At 31.1% G+C, this 22,313-nt stretch overlaps 1 protein-coding gene across 1 annotated transcript; it reads left to right on the forward strand.

Moving 5' to 3' along the window:
- The first annotated feature begins 8,202 nt into the window (after positions 1 to 8,202).
- Positions 8,203 to 11,870, forward strand: LOC113858877 (nucleobase-ascorbate transporter 6-like). The gene is made up of 14 exons (XM_027491665.1): positions 8,203 to 8,333; positions 8,696 to 8,793; positions 8,874 to 9,050; positions 9,156 to 9,256; positions 9,556 to 9,631; positions 9,741 to 9,800; positions 9,914 to 10,098; positions 10,217 to 10,313; positions 10,437 to 10,523; positions 10,681 to 10,739; positions 10,826 to 10,917; positions 11,010 to 11,087; positions 11,184 to 11,344; positions 11,652 to 11,870. Exons 1-14 carry the CDS (start codon positions 8,222 to 8,224, stop codon positions 11,868 to 11,870), a joined length of 1,602 nt encoding a protein of 533 aa, XP_027347466.1. The 5' UTR covers positions 8,203 to 8,221.
- Positions 11,871 to 22,313: the final 10,443 nt, after the last annotated feature.

Below are 22,313 nucleotides of genomic sequence, written 5' to 3' on the forward strand. Positions count from 1 at the left end.
AAAAAATTGCTTATTTTAAGTTTATACTCGATCCACAAAATTCAGTAATTTTAGGCTTTTTTTTATATAAATAAATTAAAAAAATTATTATTCCTTAAATGTCCTGAAAAAAATAAATTTACGTAAATATCTTAAAAGTATATGTAACAGAAGTCAATTTAAATCGATTTTTACTATAGGTTTAATTTTTTTTTTTACATAGAAGTCAATTTAAATTAACTTTCACTCACATATGAATATGTTTTAGAAAGAAGTCGATTGTAATAAACTTTGTAATGCAAAATTAAAGTTGATTAGAAAATTTTTTATTATAAATAAATAAAAAAATTTCATTTGAAGATGAGAAAATTTTAAAATTGAGTATGAAAATTGGAGTAAGACGATAACATGTATTAGCAGTCGCTTTGCACCTCTGTTCTTAAACTTTACAACAATTTTTGACACAATAATATAATATGCTGCACACAATATGCATGATATGCTGACAGGATGTCACTCATTTCTTGTAACTTCTGGAGCTAATTTGATTGCATGATAACTATTAAATATCACAAAAATATCTTAGTATGACATGTTGACGGACATTTCTATTAAACTTGTTTCATATAGAGAATGAAATTTATCTAAGTCGACTTTAATTATGCATTACAAAGTTAATTATAATCGACTTCTTTCTAACACATATTCACGTGTTAGTAAAAGTTAATTTAAATTAACTTCTATTTAAACAAATTTCAAAACTAGAATGAAAGTTAAATTAAATTAATTTTTATATAAAAATTTAAAAATAGAATGAAAGTCAATTTAAATCGACTTTTGTGTAAAAAAATTTCAAAAGAAGAATGGATGTTAATTTAAATTGACTTCTATGTAAAAAAATTTAAACATATAATAGAAGTCAATTTCGTGTAAAATTTTCAAAACAAAAACTAAAGTCGATTTAAATCGACTTCTATTATATATATTTTTAGGATATTTACTTAATTTTTTTTCTTTTCAGGACATTTAGGAAATAATAATTTTTTAAAATTTATTTATCTAAAAAAGCCATAATTTTAAGCATTACAAATACTTATTTTCATATTTTATATAATTATTTACAATGAAACCCATGTTATAAGTATTTTGATTATTTTGGAGAGCTAAAATTAATTATTTTTGTTATTTATTTTCTTATATTACTCGAATATTTATTTTAAGAAAATTGAGATATAGTTAATAATATTAAATATTTATTAGAACGTGGGTTTACTCATAAAATAGGAGAAATGTTTTTGTAATGTTTAAAAACTATAGGAAATTTTATGAAATGAGTCTAAACTTAAATTAAGGGTGTTTTTATCACTTTAATCGAAAAGATAAAACCCGATCATTGGTAAACGATTCTGTTAAATACAACATTAAAATTAAATTAAAGAATTATATATTTTCAAAATAGATTAGATTTTATGTGAACTTTAAAAATTGAGATTTTTTTATGGTGAAAAGTGTAAAATAGAAGAATGGCTAAAATAATTTACTCTTAAAAATATGTATTACTAGCATTCTCTGCATGGTTAGTGACAAAAAAGATACACAAACCATCAAAGTGTAGTGGTATGATGCGAGAAGAAGAAAAAGGAAGAAGCTTGTTCTTTTGAATAACTTTTGTGTAGCACTTGTCTGACATAATTTCCTATGTAGAGTAGCCATGGAATAATAGTATAATTTACTGCTACTAACGCGCTGTGTTTTTCTTACCTTTCTAGTTCAGAATAGTAGCAGAAATGAAGAGTAATCGTAGGTCAAACAGAAATGGCGATTTTCAAAGCAGTGTATCGCCGAAAGGAGCATTTACTTTGGTAAAAGGTTCAAATTATATACGCGGTTTATGTTTATTTATGTTTATGTTTGTGTTTGTGTTTCATTTCTATTATTAAGAATGATGCTTTACAACAATGATACGTCATTTTCCAAACAGGGCTCATAGGTGTCGGTGTAGACAGACACAGGTAAAGTGCGCGGCATAAGGATGTGATCTGTGTGTCAAAATCAGTTATGAATTCAATGTTGTAGAAGTCAAATGACAAGATTAACAGTTAACACCTTTTCAGCGTTCCAGTTAGCCTTCCCTGTCAGGATTTAAGAAAGATAAAATTAAATTATTTAATTTATTATAAATTATTAAGATAAGATTTTTAATCTTAATTAATAACAACAGTATTAACACTATTTAAGGAATTGAACTTAAGGTTGCTATTAGCATTTTTTGGAAGCCCATATGCTAGTAAATTTGCAGAAAACATCATATTTCTATACATTCATTTACCAAATACCATATTTAAATAAATATCCCTTAAAATCCAAGCCTTTTCACTTATTTTATACTAAATTGCAAAGCAAGAGTTTATGTTCTAAGTGATTTTATATGCTTTTTTATCTGGTTCCAATATGATTATTTTTTATAAAAATTACTTGTAGTTTAGAAAAGAAAAGTAAATTAATATTTATTATTTAAATTTTAAAATTATATAATAAAATTTTAATATTAAAATACGTAATAAAATAGCTTACTTGTATTCTTAAAAATATTATGCTCTAATAAATTACTATTATCATTATATAGGCATAGATTATTAGTATGATTCATAATTATAAAGAATATAAGATTTTAAAATATTTTTTATTCTCTAAACATTCTAACAACTAAATAATTTTACAATATAATATTTCGTTTAATTTATTATAATATTTCTAACTTATAATATAATAGGTAAAAACTTCCAATAGTACTATCAAAATTAAACAATATAATTTAAATTAAGAATACAAATATATTACTAATTCTTTTTGTAATTATTTTAATGCAATTAAAAATATTAAAACCAACAAATTATTATTATAAATAAAAAAATAAATAATTTATAATATCATAATATTTTATTCTTTAAATATTGTAAAAGTTAAACGTTATCATTGTATACTATTTTTTTGAATTTACTATTATCAACAAAAAAAATATTATAATAAAAATAAACTACTAATATTATGATTTTAAAATTCAAACAGTATATTTTTATTGTTCATAATAAATTTTGTATTTAGAGTTTAGAGTTGACACGTATCTAGGGTTGAACAAAAAAAACTGGTTTTTTAATCCTAATCTATAACTATAGTCAAACTATTTTATAACACTAGATTATTAACAAAATTGGTTGTCTAGTTCAATGCAGTTTTTTTATTAGGTTTGTTTTACAATCATTTTGTAAAACTTGATTGCTCTTGTTACCATTTAAAATCTTATCATTTAAACTTATTTTATCATATTTCAAACATCAAATAATATTTGAGACATTATTTAAATAATAATTATTGTTACTATTGTTATTGTCATATATATTTATTTTAGGCAGTTTAATTGTTATAATTATTATTGTGTATGCGTATAGTATGATAACATATTGTGGAGGCATTTTGGACTCAATATCAATCTTCTTATTGTAATAAGATTTATTAAATTTAATAAAGTATCTTAGGCATATGCTTGGACTATTTTATTGAAAAAAATTGTAATTTGTTCATACTTTGACACACTATTTGTTGTGTTTTTCCATTTATCCATGTTTCACATATTTCATTTTGTTGTTGAGTTACAAGATATAGATGTCTTGTAATGCATAATATCATAACTCCTTCAAGTATAATTTTCTGCATTGTTAAGATACTTATAGTTTATGTTAACTTATTTTTGTATCTTGTTGTGACTATATATTGATGATTAATGTAGAACAATATGATGTTTTTATAGTTATGTTGTATAGGTGAGAGAATATTAGATTTTTTATGTGTGTGAATTGGCTTAAATTAATTTTTTTATAACTTTAATTTAATTTTAGATTAATTAGATGCCAAAATATATGTTGTTTAGCCCATATTCTATTGTATTTAAGTTTATTTGTGATAACTTTATGAGTAGACTTGACCGATTCCATTAGTAACCAAGAGGTCTTGCTCCTAAATATTTTGAGGTAACTATTGTTCCATTGAGACGATGGACATAAAACATCTAAAACGTAACAAAAAAATGTTCTCTCTATTTTAATTTTTTTCTCGTTAATCAAAGAAGCACTCAATAATAAATTTATTAATCTTTACTGCTCCAAATAATTATAACGCCTAATCTTATTATAGCATTAGTTTATTATTTGTCATATTGAAAATTAGATTACAATTTTCTTGAGTTAGTGTCATAGATTTTTTAGTTTTTATAACAAAAAGTTTTTAACAATATTTATGTTTAATAATATTTATTTTAATTAGAAAAAACATATGATAAAAAATAAGAAACTTTTGGATTGATAAATAACAGAAGAGATAAATAAGAAAACAACGGAACTATTTTTGTATTTTATAAAAATATTCAAAAATAAAAAGGAAAGTTGGTTATTATTTTATTTATTATTTAAAGATTTAGATTAAAAATTGAATATATTTTTTTATTTTTTTAAAAAAATTCATGAAAAAAAATACTCTATCCATAGGAAAAAAGAAGAAGAAATTACACGCATAGAAGAGTTGTATGCATTAATATGCAAAAAATGGTTGCATCTCATCTTTACTTATTTATTTTCTTATTTATATTTATTCTTTTCATTTTAGTTTAAGAACTAAAGAAAATATTAACTAATATTGAGAAATTCTGCATCAAAATCTTCATCAAAGATAAAAGAAAAACTTATAAAGTTATATGATCATAATAATGGTTATATAATCAGGGTAATAATTTACCAATTTGCTAATTCTTTTTATGAGGTACAAATGAGATAATTTATTGTGAAAAATACAAGAGAATTGTTGAAACTGTGTGAAACTATCAAAATTGAATATTAAATAATAATAATAATAATAATAATAATAATAATATGAGTTTTGTTGTTTAAATTTATTTAACTTTAAATTAATATAAAAGAAAAAAAATTAGATTTTGACATGCTTTTTATATTGTATCTAGAGAATAGTTACATATTAGCTGTTCCCTAAAATTATCTTTAAAAATCAGTAATGAATCTTGTAACGACCCTTTTAAAACTTTTCTTCACAATTAATCTCATTTGGTTACAATTGGAAAAGTTTTGGCTATTATTAATTACAAGATGAATTGAGTTGCAATAATAATGCTAGTATATATGCTACTAATCCATCCGAAAGAAAAGCGTTGGCCGGTAACAGATTTATTTTTCTATTTGTTAGGCACTTTGAAAACTCTTTTGGGAGATTGGCTGAGAATGAATCCATTCCATGTTTCTTGATGGAATTTTAAGTAAGGACAAATCATTATTCATCAGAGAATCTAAGAGAAACATTTTCGTTGCACATGTCTAAGAAATAGATCCTCGGCAGTTCTATTTTGAGGTGTAATGGATGCAGGTTTTCATTCCAACAATGTTTAATTATCAATGTAAACTGCATATCCGTACAATGTATGTACTATAATATAAACTTAATTTATATAAATGAAGTCAATAAACAATTCACCTTTCATATTCATGTCTCAATTTTTGTTAGATTAGTCTAAATACACTTAGTTTCTCTTAATTTACTGTACTTTTATACAAGAAAATCTCCAAGGACCTTCGCTTTCCATTCAAAGAAAAAGATTGTGACTTTAGAGGCATCAATAAATTAATGCATTATTCAGTTAAATGTTATTCTACGTACGAATTATCTAGTGGAAGAAAGGAGTAAATGCAAGAAAGAACCGCTCCATTTCTTCATGATAAAGGAAAGGATAACAGAAACGAACTTTTTTTTTCTTAATTCAATCGATTTAAATGTTGTTATTGAAATTTTGTAGTGTTTATTAATTATATACTGAAAAGATATTTGGACTGGCAAAAGTTAGTACAAATTCCTCAAATGAAGGATGAAAGAGCTGATATGACAGAAAATGCATGAACAGAAACAAGAGAGAGAGATCATGGTGTTTTTGCATTTGAAACTTTTTTAAAATGGAGTATTAGAAACTTTTATGTATCAAATGTAGTAGGTGCATTTTATTCCAAGGGTTTGGTCAATTTAGGTACCAGCATGTTGTAGATTTGAATCTTCTTTAATTTTTTTTAGTGAAATAAATGTAAATTTTAAATATTTTTTAAGTTTGATGATTTTCTTTATTTTATTATGAAACATCGTTCTTCTTATCTTAAAATTTGTTACTTTTAGAAAAAAAATTGTAAATACAATTAGATAACATAATTTATAAATATTTATTTTTTTTAAAAAAATATCACAAGGCATTTTATGACACAACTTTAACCACAAAATTTATTAAATGTGCTAAAAAAATTATGAAAGTCATACTATTTTTAACATTTCCTAAATCCTTTCAAATGATTTCTGTGTTCTTAAGTGCAGGCAATAATTTAGAGCAAAAACACTCAGAGTGACAATTTCTATAAAAAGAATATTAAATTTCAAATTAACTTCTGTAAATATGACTAATCTCTAATGCTACCATAAAATTAAATCATTTCAAGTCACTGAGTGATTAATGTGGTAAAACTAAAGCCGAAAATAAAATTGAAGAAACCTTTCGGTGATATTTTAATTAGTTAAACCAGAAAGTTCAAACTTAAAATGTTTTACTAGTTCGATCTGATGTTAACTAAATGTCTGTATCTATTATCATGACCATTCAAATGTCACCAAGAACAAATACTTTAAAAACGGTGGTGTTGAACATTTTATATCAGTTTAAATTAATCATTACGTAATACTTTAAGATATAATCGCATTAAACTTTGCTATGGTGCAACATCTTTATTCATAAATCATGATACATTCAAAATATCCTGATTACTTGCATACTTCTTAAAAGTAAGCACTTAACCAAGCATCTATCTAAGGAGTGTTTGGGTGGGCATCAAGTTCTCCTCTCACCACTGGATATTGTTACTTAATAAAAGAGAATTAATTATAACTTTAATTATTCTTGGATAAATAAGATTACCAGTGAATTTGAGGGATTTAATATTATTTGCTAATTGGCATTGCATTGCCTTAGGGCTATAGGAGCCAATAGACATGCACTTCGTGATTGTGCTCCAGTGAGCTCTTTTTAATAAGTGCAGTAGAGATTGTTTCTCAGATTTCAGAGGACAAGTACAAGATAGACAGTTCAGTGTTCAAGGGTCATGCAAATAGACACTGTAACAGAAGTGAGAGAGAAGAGACCTATACGTGAAGGTTTGACTGTATGTGAAATAAAAATGGACTAAACCATCACACAAAACCTGCAACCATATACAAAACTCCTTGTTTTGTTTATTTTTTTGGGCCAAAGTAGAAGTCACAGTTAACAACCAAATAACACAGTCAAGGCAAAAATATAAGAGCTTTTGATCATTTGCAGTCAGTAGTACTCATCAGTACATGTACTAGAGAAGAGAGCAAAAGGTTAAAAAACGGTGAACTTTCTGCTGGGTAAAATTGGTTAACTGAAATGGCCAGTGAAAGAGAGGGTTCTTCCTTCTTACTTCTTGTTAGCAACATTGTTTTTTATGATTTTTATTTTTTGACAAATATTGGTATTAGTTAAATACTAAACATGAGGTAAATAAAGGTGAAGGTCAAGATGCTTTTATGGAAACTTTATCTTTACGTGTTGAATAAAAAGAAAAGCATTGCTATTATAAGCATTAAATATTGGATTACAATATTGTAAAGCAATATGGAACTGGGAGATTCTTCTGTATTTTTGGTTTCTTTCTTGCTTTAGCAAGAGCTGGCTCCCTCTTTTTCCTTTTCTTCCACATATTCACACTCACTTTTCATGTTTTCTTAGCCTCCAAGTGGGTCTTGGGCTAAGAAATCCTCCAACATTTGCTGCATTGCATTACGTTGCTAACAAGTTGTCTCCCTTGGACTTGTTTGTGAATTTCCAAAGAGGGGAGAAAATGTTCATTTTTCTTTGAGAGCTTCTTCTCTTCTTTTGCTCTGTCATTTGTTCCCATTGCCACTGCTCTCTCTGATCATTCCACATTTCATTGGGAAAAGCAACCAGCTGTGATAGTTTTCTTCCATCCTGTTTTGTTGGTGTCTTTGTCACTGTTGCATAACTTCTTTTGTGGTTGAGAAGTTAATGTAGGAAAAACAATTTTTTTGTTTGTTGAAGCGTTGGTTTTTTGCTTTGTTGGGTTCTGAGAAGTTTGATTTTTGGTCGCATTTGAGTTGAATAAGAAGAATGGCAGGAGGAGGAGCTGCACCACAACCCAAGCTGGATGAGCATCAGCCTCATCCAGTCAAAGATCAATTACCCAATGTTTCTTACTGCATTACAAGTCCTCCTCCCTGGCGTAAGTTTTCTGCTTCATTGGAACCATTTTTCACTATTTGCTAGAACTTGACCCGCTTTCTGCCTTGCATTTTTTAGCCTATAGCCCCTCTATGTGTGGAGTGTGTTTGCATTCTTATATCAATTTTGTTAACGTTAATGCAGCTGATTTTAAGCATTCAAAAGTGGTAAGATTTTATTAGAAAAGTAAATATTTATTATATAACAATTAATAAAGTGTAATAAATGTTTACTTCACCAATAATTTTTATGCATAAAATTAAGACTAAGAGTTGACGTTTGTTAACTGATCTTAATTTTATGTTTGAGTACACAGTCATATTCAATATGATGATTGAGTTTAGAATTTTAATGTGAATGAAGCGGAGGCAATTCTTCTTGGTTTCCAACATTACCTGGTGATGCTTGGCACAACTGTCCTAATTCCCAGCTCTCTTGTTCCCCAGATGGGAGGAGGAAATGTAAGCCTTTAAAATTAAAAAGTATTCTTTTTAATATTGTTGGGTGGTTCATAATGAAGGTTGAAAATTTGCTTCCATAGGAAGAGAAGGCAAAAGTGATTCAAACTCTACTGTTTGTGGCTGGCATAAACACATTTTTCCAAACGTTCTTTGGGACTCGGTTACCTGCGGTTATTGGGGGATCCTACACCTTTGTGCCAACAACCATTTCAATCATTCTGGCTGGTCGCTACAGTGACATTGTGAATCCTCAGGAGGTTGGTTCCTCACAAAATCCTTGTTCATGTTCATCTTCACTCTTTTCTGTTTTTGTTATGTTATTCTCATCTCCCTTGTTTACCTGGTTTCTAACGAATGTGCAGAAATTTGAAAGGATAATGCGTGGAACACAGGGTGCCCTCATTGTTGCTTCAACCCTCCAAATTGTTTTTGGTTTCAGTGGCCTGTGGCGCAATGTAGTGAGGTTCTTGAACCTGTCCAATCTCTAGTTAAACTTCTTATCACTTTTTTCTCCTTCAGATTATGAATACAGTGGCTGGTCGCTTGGGATAGATGTTAGATAGATAGATAGATATAGATATATACTATTCTCCACTTTGTCTGTCAACTCAATTAGATATGATAATAACATTTTTTTGACTTTATTCAAAAGTACTTTGCAGTTTTACTGATTGATACAATTTTTTCCATCCTGAAAGTTATTAATTTGTTTTAGCCTATTGAAATCGTATTCATGGATAATTTTCTGTAATTTTTGTTTAGGTTCTTAAGTCCTCTCTCTGCTGTTCCCTTGGTTGCTCTGTCAGGCTTTGGGCTGTATGAACTGGGGTTTCCTGTGGTATATATATTTGCAACAAGAACTAGTTCTTGATTTCTTGTTTCTTTCATATATTTTCTAGTTATAATGTGTGATTCCCTCTGTGATGATTGTGGCTTTTGAATTACAGCTTGCAAAATGTGTGGAGATTGGGCTGCCAGAAATCATCATCCTAATAGTATTTTCACAGGTGATTGATAAATTTATAATTTTCTTGAGCATTAGAGCCATATTTCAACATTTCCCTGAGTACCTAAGACTAGAATTTGTACGTTATCTTTAAATAGAGGCGTGTTTTTGCAGTACATTCCCCATATGATGAAAGGAGAAAAGCCTATTTTTGATCGCTTTGCAGTTATATTCTCAGTGGCTATTGTGTGGATTTATGCTCATCTTCTTACTGTTGGTGGAGCTTATCGAAATTCGGCTCCTAAAACCCAAATTACTTGCAGAACTGATCGTGCTGGAATTATAGGCGGTGCTCCTTGGTAAGGATCTTATTACAGATGTTGTCGTCTTTAGGTTAATAGATGCTAACTAACTACTTATTTTTATACCAATGGCAACAAAAAATGGAAATTCAATTTGTGAAAACATTAAATGCAGGATAAGAATCCCATATCCTTTTCAATGGGGTGCTCCTACATTTGATGCTGGAGAAGCTTTTGCTATGATGGCTGCTTCATTTGTTGGTCTAGTAGAGGTTTGTCTACCTTCTACGCTGGTGAACTAGATACGCATTGTAGTAGCATTGCCCTTTGTGTGTGGTTTGTTGTATACAAATTCATTAGTTTTCTCATGCATAAAAAATGTACTTGTTCAACAGTCAACTGGAGCTTTCATTGCTGTGTCAAGGTACGCAAGTGCAACGCCAATTCCACCTTCAGTTCTTAGCCGTGGTGTCGGTTGGCAGGTAAACATATAGTCAGATATAATCAATCAGAATCTTTTGCTTTTTACCTAATCAAATTTTTGGTCTTATCGTTGTTGATCATACATTGCTTTAGATTCATATTTTCATTCTTCAAACTTTTTATGATCATCAATTATTGTCATTTCTGATGTATCAGGGAGTGGGAATTCTGCTGTCTGGGATCTTTGGGACAGGGAATGGATCATCAGTTTCTGTGTAAGATCCTAATTCAACAGTTGCATGTTATTTGGCATATTATTTTTCTAGTGGGAAGAGCATAAAATCATTGCCTTTTTTCCCAGAGAGAATGCAGGGCTCTTAGCTTTGACACGTGTTGGTAGCCGAAGGGTTGTTCAAATATCAGCCGGATTCATGATCTTTTTCTCAATTCTTGGTAACTTTTTAAGCCTGGCAATTTTGATGTGATTTGTTTCCTTTTTTTATCTTGAATATAATTACTTATAATGAATGAGCTACTATGTGTAGGAAAATTTGGTGCCGTTTTTGCTTCAATTCCAGCTCCAATAGTTGCTGCTTTATACTGCCTTTTCTTTGCCTACGTAGGTGCGTATAATCAACTTAGAGAAACATTGTTTTTTCTGGTCTCCAAGATTCATCAAGTTTGATTTACTTGCTGTTTCTTTGGTTCCCACTGCACAGGCTCAGCAGGTCTCGGTTTTCTTCAATTTTGCAATTTAAACAGCTTTAGAACTAAATTCATCTTGGGCTTCTCTATTTTCATGGGCTTCTCTATACCCCAATACTTCAACGAGTACACAGCGTTTAAAGGCTATGGTCCTGTGCACACCCGCGCAAGATGGGTATCCACCTATTCTCATCCTTTCTCTCTTTATTCTTTAATTTTGATGCAATCACAGTGTTATGCACTGTCTTAAAGAAACAGATCTGAAATTCCATCAAATTAATTCTTAAATAAGATTAATGTGATGCTAAAAAGACTATTTTGGGACAAAAACATTGGCAGACTAATACAATAAAGATTTAACTCCTTAAAGAATCAATTTGGTGGCTCAAATGTTTGAAAATACTATTTTTTGGTACTTAAGCTGAAAATTTTCTCATTTTTTTTGTTAAATATAAAAGTAATCCTGTGGTTCACTGTGATAGTTCAACGACATGATCAATGTGCCATTGGCATCTGAACCATTTGTTGCGGGTTTATTGGCACTGTTTTTGGACGTTTCATTGCGCAAGAAAGACAACCAAAGCCGTAAAGACAGAGGCATGCACTGGTGGGACAGATTCCGATCATTCAAGACAGATACGAGGAGTGAGGAATTTTACTCTCTACCTTTTAATCTAAACAAGTTTTTCCCTTCTGTGTGATTGGACCATGCTTTTAGAACTTGCATGGTGAAGTCAAGACATGCTATGCTGCCCATGCAATATCTCATCGCTGGTAAAGCATCTGATTTGTGACCTCAAAAAATAGCATCATTTTCTTCATTCTTAGTAAACTAGAAATTAATGTAGCAATATGAGTGTCATAATTTTGAGGCAGCTTCTTTCTTAGAGAATATAATAGTTATTTTTGCCAGTTCAGTTACTTTTGCTTCTTCTTTGTTATTCAATTGCTTCTTCTTAGGTGCAGCACAGAACATGACCAGTTAAAATAACAAATGAAGAGATAAAAAGTTAATAAGTTGGTGTAATATACCCTATTTGGTGCTTCTTAAATTGAAACCTAAAAGTATGCACAGATGAAATGTGAAATAAAGATGAAAAAAATACAAAAGAAAGAAATAGGATGGAATGCTGTTTGAATGAATAGAAATAAGAGTAAAAGAAATAAAAAATTTCACCTGTTTAAATGGACAGAAAAATAAGGTATATAGGAACAAGTAAATTATAATAAAAAGTAAGTTATAATAATCATAATTTTTTTAAAATTTTTAAATATTTTATATCATATAATTTTTTTTAAAAGTAAAACAATAAATAAATGATTCCAACCCCTCACCCAAGTCAAGAAGATACCTTATTGCATTTCATCCCTCAAAAGTGAGTGGAAATGCATATTTAGTGAACTCCACATAAATTGCTAAACTTTAGCAACTATTCACAGTAAAATCAAACCCTGGCATGAATTGAAATATCTCATTTTCAGCATTTTCGATCTCCATCTCTCCCATTTCAAGTGTAACAAAGAAAGTACAAAGCATATGAAGGAGTCGTGATTGTGATGGTAGTGCTTCACTATGGTGTTTGTGAACCTTATGTGTAAGAATTACAAATGTTAAATTCACATAGTATATCAATATTAAAATTTAGGATGCCAAAAGTAATAGCTTTTTTGGTATTCACCAAAATTATTAATTTGAATTATGTGTCTCCTTTAGACAATCTCAACGATCAATTAATTACCTTGAAAATCTCCATCTAGTGTACTAAATTAATTTCCATTTTCTCATGATATGTGTCCATATGATTGAACAAACCACTTGATATCCAAATTTATCAGAAGAAAAGCCCTATCTCTGGATGCTGAATCACGACATGATAAATTGCAAGAAAAATTTCTTTATCCAAATTGAGATTTGATTACACACAAATTAATGCACAATTATACATGAAATAGCTAGAAGTGCCAGATTGGCACAGTTAGCGAGTGAAATATGATTAAATTAATTTCTTTGATAGTGCCTTTTAGATGGATGATTTTATATTATAGGGGAATCAAGGGGAGAAATAACCACTAGTCCGCACCAAGAAGACCCTTTTGGAGTCCAATGTTTGGTAGCAATGTTTGAAATTAAAGTGCGAATATCTAAAAGCCAAGAACAAAAATTTGCAAATATAAGCTAAAATCCAACACAATTCCTTTTTAACTCATTTTTAAAACACATATTAATTTTTAAAACAAAAGAAATAATTTTTTTGGTGTTTACTAGTGTCTTTGTAAATTTGAAAATACTGATACCTAAATGATGTAGTGGTATGTTCATATGACAGTGTTGTCAAATATTTAATACAGTAAACTATGTTCAGAATGTTTATGTTGTTTTACATTTGGGGATTTTAAATATAAATATTGCAGAATGGTCCTTGACTTTTTATTTTTATTTTTTAAAAAGTATTTAATGTTTTTTTAAAATATAATATTTTTTAATTTTTAATAAAAATTTACCTTAAAAATATAATATATTACTTATAGGTTGGCTTGGTGTTACGACCTATAAGTACTTTTCTTTTTATCGTATTCAGTAAACCTTCATCGCGATATATATATATATATATATATATATATATATATATATATATATATATATATATATAATTTTTGCAAAGGATATCCTAGTTTATTTTAACTTCTATCCTTGCATATTGCTGCGACGTCTTCGTAAAATATTTTAGATTCTCCTTGTCTGAAGGGGGAGGGTACCTGCAATGACACTCTAATGGTCAAGTAAGTATTCGGTATAGAGTAATAAATGTTATTAAATATTCTCCTGTCTCTCCTTATCTGTCCTTCTTACTTTCTTTTTATAGGCATAATATTAGGCTAATGGACTTGATGAGTCAGCCATAAACCACCTTCTGATTAGTTGGATAATTAACCCTTCTTTATTTGATTAATTATCTTAATTACCCTGTTAATCTATTTTGATGTGACTGAAGGGGATGTGAGTACTGTTCAGCCCAAGGTGAGGCCGAATGGATTAAGTATTTTCCGGCCTAAGACGAGGCCAAAAGGGGGCAAGTGTCCTTTGGCCCAAAGATGAGGCCAAAAGGGTATTCGATTTCCTGTTTAAATGGAAATGATCGAATAGTGTCTTATCCAGTACATTTGCCTCCCAAGCTCGAGGAGGTATGACGTAAGGGCTTTAATTAATGTATCAACAGAAGTAGGGTTTCAAAGAAATTAGATGTTGGAGCTGTACCGCCTTGGCGCCTTTTGCCCAGGAATGAGGCCGACGAGATGTTAGCACATTTCGTCCAAGGATAAGGCTGAAGGGGTGTTAGGCACCTTTCATCTAAGCATAAGGCTGAAGGGGTGTTAGGTACCATTCATCCAAGGATAAGGCCGAAAGGGTGTTAGGCGCCATTTATCCAAGGATGAGGCCAAAAAGGTGTTAGGCACCTTTTATCCAAGGATGAGACCGAAAATGTGTTAGGTGTCATTCATCCAAGGATGAGGTCGAAGGGGTGTTAGGCACCTTTCATCCAAGGATGAAGCCGAAGGGCTGTTAGGCGCTGATAGACGATTGTCAAATTGCTATCAAAACAATTAAGTTTTCTAAAGATTTTTAGTATAGAGTCCAACCTAGGTCAATTCATGGAGACACATTCTCAGTCAAATTCAATTTTAGGTTTTCTTTAAAAAGTGCAAATAAGATTTTTGGGGTTTTGAAAATTGAAATTAATCAAATTAAATTACGAACAAAATTAAAGTGAGTAAAAATGAATTAAGAAACATCAATCTACAGAATACCAATTACGTGTAACTCTGACTATCACAGTATCTAAAGATTTAAATCTGCATTTGAACAATCACTCAATTCAATTATTAATTCAGTCAAATATCCTAATTGAATAAGTTACAAATTAAATCAAATAATCAGTTAACCTAATCCGCATTAATTATCAAATCAGAGCATCAATCGAGTCCTAATTTGAATTCTAACAATAGAAAAGTCAATTATGATCGCAATATTTAATTATGAGATTAGAGAGAAAAGAGAACAAACTCAGAGCAATTTAGCACAGAACTCAAGTTAAAATTATGGTGTTTGGATTCCACGGATTGAACAAGAGGTTTAGTCTTCCATCGAAATGCTTACTCCACACAAGAATGAGAAAAGAACAAGAGAGTTTGAAAAAAAGTAAAAATAAAGATTCTTATTTCGACCAAGTCTCAAAATCTCAAAGTGTTTAATCTCTTTCTCCTCAATTATAGGTTCTAATTAGGATAAATTAAGCGGCCAAAATGCAGGCTTCAATAATATCTAAAATTCCAAATACAATTATTAAATAACAAGAGTCTAAATGCAATCCTGCAACAATATTTAGCAAATCTGCCTCAACATCAAAAAATCATAAAAAATTGAAAATAACTCCAAATCTAGCGATCCATATATGCATTTTAAAGCCCTGGATCTATAGAATCCAATGCAACTAGAATTAGCCAAAAATAATATTTATAGAAAAAGTTATGGCCAAAAGAATAGTCAGAGGTCAGAATAACCAAAAATAAGAAATTAAAGCATTTATTTGTAACAAGCTCAATTTATTTAAATAATTAGAAAATGATAAAAACTCTAAAAATAAAGTATATGAAAAGTGTTTATTAATCAAAATAAAACTATAAATATAAACCTAAAATATGTCACATCAAATTCTCCCACTTAAGATTTTGCCCTTTGGGACAAATTACAAAATCAAACCATAGGAGACCTAAACCAAATTAGGCTATGTACAAAGCCCATCAAGTTCAAATATCATAACTAGAATGGAAATCAATCCTCACACTTCAAATCAAGTGAATGAACCATAAAGAGATAGAATTCTCACACAATATACTCTCAATCACTCAAGTGTATAGAGTAAAGTGTGTCACTCAAAATGCATAACATGAAGCATGATCATCTATAAGCTTGCCCATTGTCTACTTCTCTACTAGAATTCACACATACACACAAAAATCAAGAGGACTTTTCTAGGTTATAAAGGTGCATAGTGTAGGTGGAAAAATTACAAAGATAATCAAGCTAAAACCAAAGAGGACATAAGAATAATGGAGAATGAATCCAAAGAAAGTAACATGAAAGTAAATCCCATAAACAAAAATATAATGTAATACAATCCAAAAACAATCCTCTTGTACTTTTGCTAGCCATCCAATACTCATTTTCTTTTTTATTGCTTACTTTTTTTTCTTTGTTTCTCCTTTTTTTTTTTGAGTAGCTAATTTTTCTTTTCTCTTGCATTTTCTAAAGTAATCTTTCCCACACTTATTTATATGCTCATTCCCAAAACAATTCGAAAGTTCTTGTATCCCCTAAGGTTAGGTCATTTTATTCTTTTATACCTTTGACTTGAAATGAACTAAGATCATAAGAAATAGGAAAATTAAGTTCAACGAGGCTTAAACAATGAAAATAATGCAAGATTGGCTTTTTGGTTAGTAGTTTGCAAGAAAAAAATGATGCCTCTATCATGTTAATACAAGTATATAGAAATATAGTCTCAAAAATGCTCAAGGCAAGTTCTACTGTCATACAACTATGAGTGCAATCACACAATGAAGGAGAGTAAAATGACATGATATTGTCATTTATATGGCTCAAAATCTCATAAGATATATATTCTATTACAAATAATCAAACACAAAAGATATCAAAGTCCACCTATCAAACTGAATAATGATTCAATCAATCCATTAGAGCCATAAAATAGTCACTTAATTACACTAAGTACACACCAAAAACATAGTACTCACCTTACTTGAAATTAACATTGTCCTCCATAAAAAAACACAATAAGTATAAGGACAATTCAAACAATCCAATAAGTGAGAGAAAGGTAAGAAAACTCTCTATAAATTGGGGTAGGTGGTCAATTCAAAATTGGCCTCCTTTCGTTCATGTTCCCCCAAGCCCTTATGAAAAATCTTGAGTCGGTGCCCATTAACCTTGAAGCTCCTTTGCGATCTCATATCCTGAAGTTCAACAACACCATAAGGAAAAATGTTAATAATAAGAAAGGGACCATCCCACCTAGATCTCAATTTACCGGACATCAACTTAAGTCTAGAATTATATAAAAGGACTTTGTCACCAATGTGATCTCTTTACGTCCTATTAGCTTATCATGAAAAGCCTTGGAACACTCTTTGTAGATGTTGAAGTTCTCATATGCTTCTTTATGAATATCCTCCAACTCTTGTAATTGAAGCTTCCTATGTGAGCCAGCTGCTTCTATATCCAAATTACATTACTTGATCGCCCAGAATGCCTTATGCTCCACTTTTACTGGTAGATGACACGCCTTGCCAAAAACAACCCAATAAGGAGACATTCTTATGGATGTTTTGTAGGCGATTCTGTAAGCCCACAGAGCTTCCTTCAAGCGTAAACTCTAATCCTTTCTGTTGGGTTGGACAATCTTTTCCTACTTTATTTCCCGATTGGAGATCTCCGCTTGTCCATTAGTCTACGGGTGTGGTGTGGAAACTTTATGCATAACCTTAAACTTTTGAAGTAAGGCAGCCATTGTGTGATTGCAAAAGTGTGATCCCTAGTCACTAATTAATGCTCTGGGAAATCCAAACCTGCAGAAAATATGTGATTTCACAAAATCTACAACAACACGAGAATCATCAGTACGAGTGACTTTTGCCTCTTCCCACTTGGAGACATAGTCCACAGCTAACAAAACATAGGTATAGTCAAATGAAATAGGAAAGAAACTCATAAAATTTATACCCCATACATCAACACCTCACAGAAAAGGAGAGGTAGTTGGGGCATCTCATTCCAGCAGGAGATGTTCCTAGTCCTCTAGCATCGCTCACATGTCTTACAGAAGTTGTGTGCATTCCAAAACATGGTAGGCTAATATAGTCTAGAATCTAAAATCTTTCGAGCTATACATTGAGGTCCAAAGTGTCTACCACAAGTTAAGGAATGACAAAATCTAAGCACAGACTAGAACTCAAGTTCGGACACACATCATCTGATAATCTTGTCACTGTACATCTTCCATAAGTATGGATTATCCCAAATGTAGTATTTGGAATCATTCTTAAGCTTGGCAGCTTGAGCTTTGAAAAAGTATGTAGGAATCTCCTTGGCAGCCAAATAATTCACCAAGTCTGCATACCAACGATCATGCCCTCTAATGTGGTAAAACTGCTCATCTGAAAAGGTGTCTTTAATAGGGAGATTCTCCAGTAGCTGCTGAATTTTGCTTAAATGGCTGCCACTAAGTTTTTTGCACCACTCCTATCTCTGATCTCAATGTCAAACTCTTGCAGAAGAAGCATCCAGCGAGTTAGTCTCAGTTTAGAATCTGACTTCTTAAGCAAGTACCTCAAAACTGCATGATCAGAGAAAAAAATTACTTTAGAGCCAAGTAAATATGAACGAAATTTATCTAAAGCAAAAATAATGGTTAAAAGTTCCTTTTTTGTAATGGTGTAGTTTGCTTGTGCTTTATCCAATGTCTGAGAAGCATAGGCTATGACATGGAGTTGCTTCTCCACTTTCTGACCAAGGATAACACCAATTGCAAAGTTCAAAGCATCACCTATAAGCTCAAACAAAATCTCCTAACTTGAAAGTTGAATGATTGGAGTAGAATTAAGGCGCTTCTTCAACTCATCAAAAGCGTCATTGCAGGTCTAATCAAAGATGAAATCAATATCTTTCTGCAAAAGGGTAGATAATGGGGATGCCATTCTACTAAAATTCTTGATGAAGCACCTATAGAAACCTGCATGATCAAGAAAAGAGCGCACTTCTTTCATAGAAGTAGAGTAAGGTAAAGAAACAATTACATCAATATTAGCTCTATCAGTCTCAATACCCTTACTTGACACTACATGCCCTAGTACAGTCCCTTTAGTCACCATAGAATGACATTTCTCATAATTTAAAACCAAATTGAACTATATGCACATATCTAATACTCTAGACAAGCTATTTAAATATGCATCAAACGAAGACCTATAAATAGTAAAGTCGTCCATGAATACTTCAAGTGAGGTCTCTAGGAAGTTCGCAAAAATGCTCATCATACACCTCTAAAAAGTGTCAGGTACATTATACAGTCCGAATGACATCCGTATGTAAGCAGAGGTACCAAAAGGACAAGTGAAAGTAGTCTTATGCTAATCCTCTAGGGTTATGTGTATTTGAAAGTAACCAAAAAATCTGTTTAGAAAGCAGTAATGGATTTTCCTGCTATCCACTCCAAGACCTGATCAATAAAAGGCAGGGGAAGGTGGTCCTTGCGAGTGGCCTGATTTAGCTTCCTATAATCAATACAGACTCGTCACCCGTTCTGAATTCTGGTCAAAATTAGCTCATCAAATTGGTTCTTTGTGACTATTATGCCGGTCTTCTTAGGACAACATGGATCGGACTCACCCACTCTCTATCAGAGATCGGGTATATCATGTCAGCAGCTAACAGTTTGCCAACTTCTTTCTTCACCACTTCCAGAAGGGTGGGATTCAGCCTTCTTTGGGGCTATTTCACAGGTTTTGTATCTTCATTCAGCTAAATTCTATGCATATAAGTGGATGGGCTAATTCTTGGAATGTCTGCCAAAGTTCATCCAATTGCTTGCTTGTGGGTTGCTAAAATTTGCAACAACTTCTCCTCTTATGCATCATCCGAATTTGCTGAAATGATCACTTGCAACTTGTTATCAGCCTCTAAAAATGCATATTTCAAGTGCTTGGGCAGAGGCCTCAATTCAAGTGTAGGTGGCTAAATAATAGAGGGAAGTATCCTGGTGGAGAAGTCTAATTCTGTAGCATGTATCTGGACAGGTTCAAGGGTATGTGTACTTACTGTAATTAAGCTAGAGCTTCACGAACCTGCTACTGCATCACATGAAACATCGTCAACTGTTAAATATGTATCTATTTCAGCACAAACTTTACACAAATCTCCTATAGTGCATGTACAACTAGAAATATCAGAAAAATTAGTACAAAACTTAGTTAAAACATCAATAATATCTATATAAAATGCACTATGCAACTCTGATGGATGCTTCATAGCCTCAAAGATGTTGAATTGCACAACGTCGTCTCTAAACTTCATGGATAGAATTCCTGAGTGTGCATCAATCTTTGTCCTTGATGTTTTCAGGAAAGGTCTACCAAGGATCAGTTGGATGATCATAGGGGGTGGTTTATAGCCATTACTTACTTGGCTAGTTTGTTGCTGATCAGAGGTACCATATCTCATATTTGGATGATCATTGAAGGCAGGATTATGAGATTGGTATTGGAACCTATATGAATGTTGTTGTCTCTGAGGTTGTTGGAAATTTAAAGCTCTGTATTAGTCTTGTCTTCCACTAAAAACTCCGTGGACAGAGGCTTGTTGGCTACCATTACGCAACAAAGGACAACAATAGAAAGTATGCTCTCTAGAGGAACAAATATGATAGTCTCTGGTCACCCTTCCTTGTGAAGCAGTTTGTTGCGCAACAGCTAGTTGTCTCACGAAAGTAGTGAGCTCCTTAATTCTGCCCTCAAGTCTGCTAGAATTTGTTGCCATATGGGTTGGTTGCTGCACATTATGCACTTCTCTCATTGTTGTCATGGCTCTTGTATTAAACTACTGAGAGTTCTCTACCATGTTGTCAATTAGTGCTCTGATTGCAGATGATGTCTTGTCTATGAGAGCTCAACTGCTTGCTGCATCAAGCATACTCCTCTCCATTGGAGCAAGAGCTTCATAGAAGTACTCAATAAGCAGCTGGTCACTGATCTGATGGTATGGGCAGGTTACGCATAGCTTCTTGAATCTCTCTCAATACTAATAGAGGCTTTCTTGGCTAAACTGTCAAATACCACTGATCTCTTTTCTGATTGTGGCTGCTCTGGAAGCAGGGAAGAACTTCTCCAAGAACATCCTCTTCATGTATATCCAACAAGTGACAGACCCTGACTGTAGGTAATATAACCAATCTTTCGCTGCACCATCCAAGGAGAATGGAAAAGCCTTCAGCTTGATGTTGTCTTCTGGAATTCCTTGAGGCCTCATTATTGAGCAAACTATGTGAAACTCCTTCAGATGCTTATGAGGGTACTCACTTGCACTGCCATTAAACTTAGGCAACAAATGGATTAGACCAGATTTTAACTCAAATGGAGTATCTACATCAGGATATTGGATGCCTAAGGGTTAGTATGTGACATATCGTGCAGCCAATTCCTTAAGAGTTCTTTCATGTTGATTATTAGTCATGATATCATAATATAATTGCTCAGGATGAATTCTAGTCATGCACTAAGGGGCAAAACAATCAAAGTTAACCCCAAATACACTATTTTCTATTTTTAAGATTTTTTTTTAAATTTTTTGTGATTTTTTTCCTATCCTAAATAAAAAATAAAATAAAAATAAAAATAAAAATAAAAATAAATTTAGAAAAATGTTCTAAACGATGAAATTTGTAATTTTGAGCAGCACTGTGCGTAAAATGAATAATATAATATCAATGATTTCTGCAACTCACAAAATAATAATAAAAAAATATAGCGAGATAATAAAAGAATATGTTCCCACAGTGTTTTATCACGGTTCTTAGAATTTTAACCTAATGATTTGCGCATGCATTCTTACCTTGGGTAGTTTGTAAGCCTAAAAGATAAAAGGTCACTATAGCTAAAATCCATTCCATAAAGTCATCCTCAATCAGTAAATAGTCTACTAGATGTAGGAACTTATATAAATAGGATAAGCTCTAGCTGAAATTCTCGTGATAAACAAACATAACTTTCATCCAATATAAATTTCTAATATAAATTTTGGCAGAATCTCCTTTAATATATGAATATTTCCTTATATTTGTTTACACTTAATACAACAATTTTCTAATATAAATTTTGGCAGAATCTCCTTTAATATATGAATATTTCCTTATATTTGTTTACACTAAATACAACAAATTTCTAATGTAAATTTTGGCAGAATATCTTTTAATATATGAATATTTTCTTACATTTGTTTACATGTACTTAACATAAAAATCTAAATTTCCTTTACACATAATCTATATATTATATAACAATCTATTAATCAATGC

The sequence above is a fragment of the Abrus precatorius genome, unplaced genomic scaffold (assembly GCF_003935025.1).
Source record: "Abrus precatorius isolate BTA unplaced genomic scaffold, Abrus_2018 Scaffold2, whole genome shotgun sequence".
NCBI classification, from domain to species: Eukaryota; Viridiplantae; Streptophyta; class Magnoliopsida; order Fabales; family Fabaceae; genus Abrus; species Abrus precatorius.

Excerpts from the sequence above, each read along its gene's own strand:
- LOC113858877 (XM_027491665.1), top strand. The coding sequence starts at position 8,222 with ATGGCAGGAGGAGGAGCTGCACCACAACCCAAGCTGGATGAGCATCAG. Across the intron at positions 9,632-9,740 it reads ATGAACTGGGGTTTCCTGTG|CTTGCAAAATGTGTGGAGAT; the intron begins GTATATATATTT and ends TTTGAATTACAG. Across the intron at positions 9,801-9,913 it reads TCCTAATAGTATTTTCACAG|TACATTCCCCATATGATGAA; the intron begins GTGATTGATAAA and ends GTGTTTTTGCAG.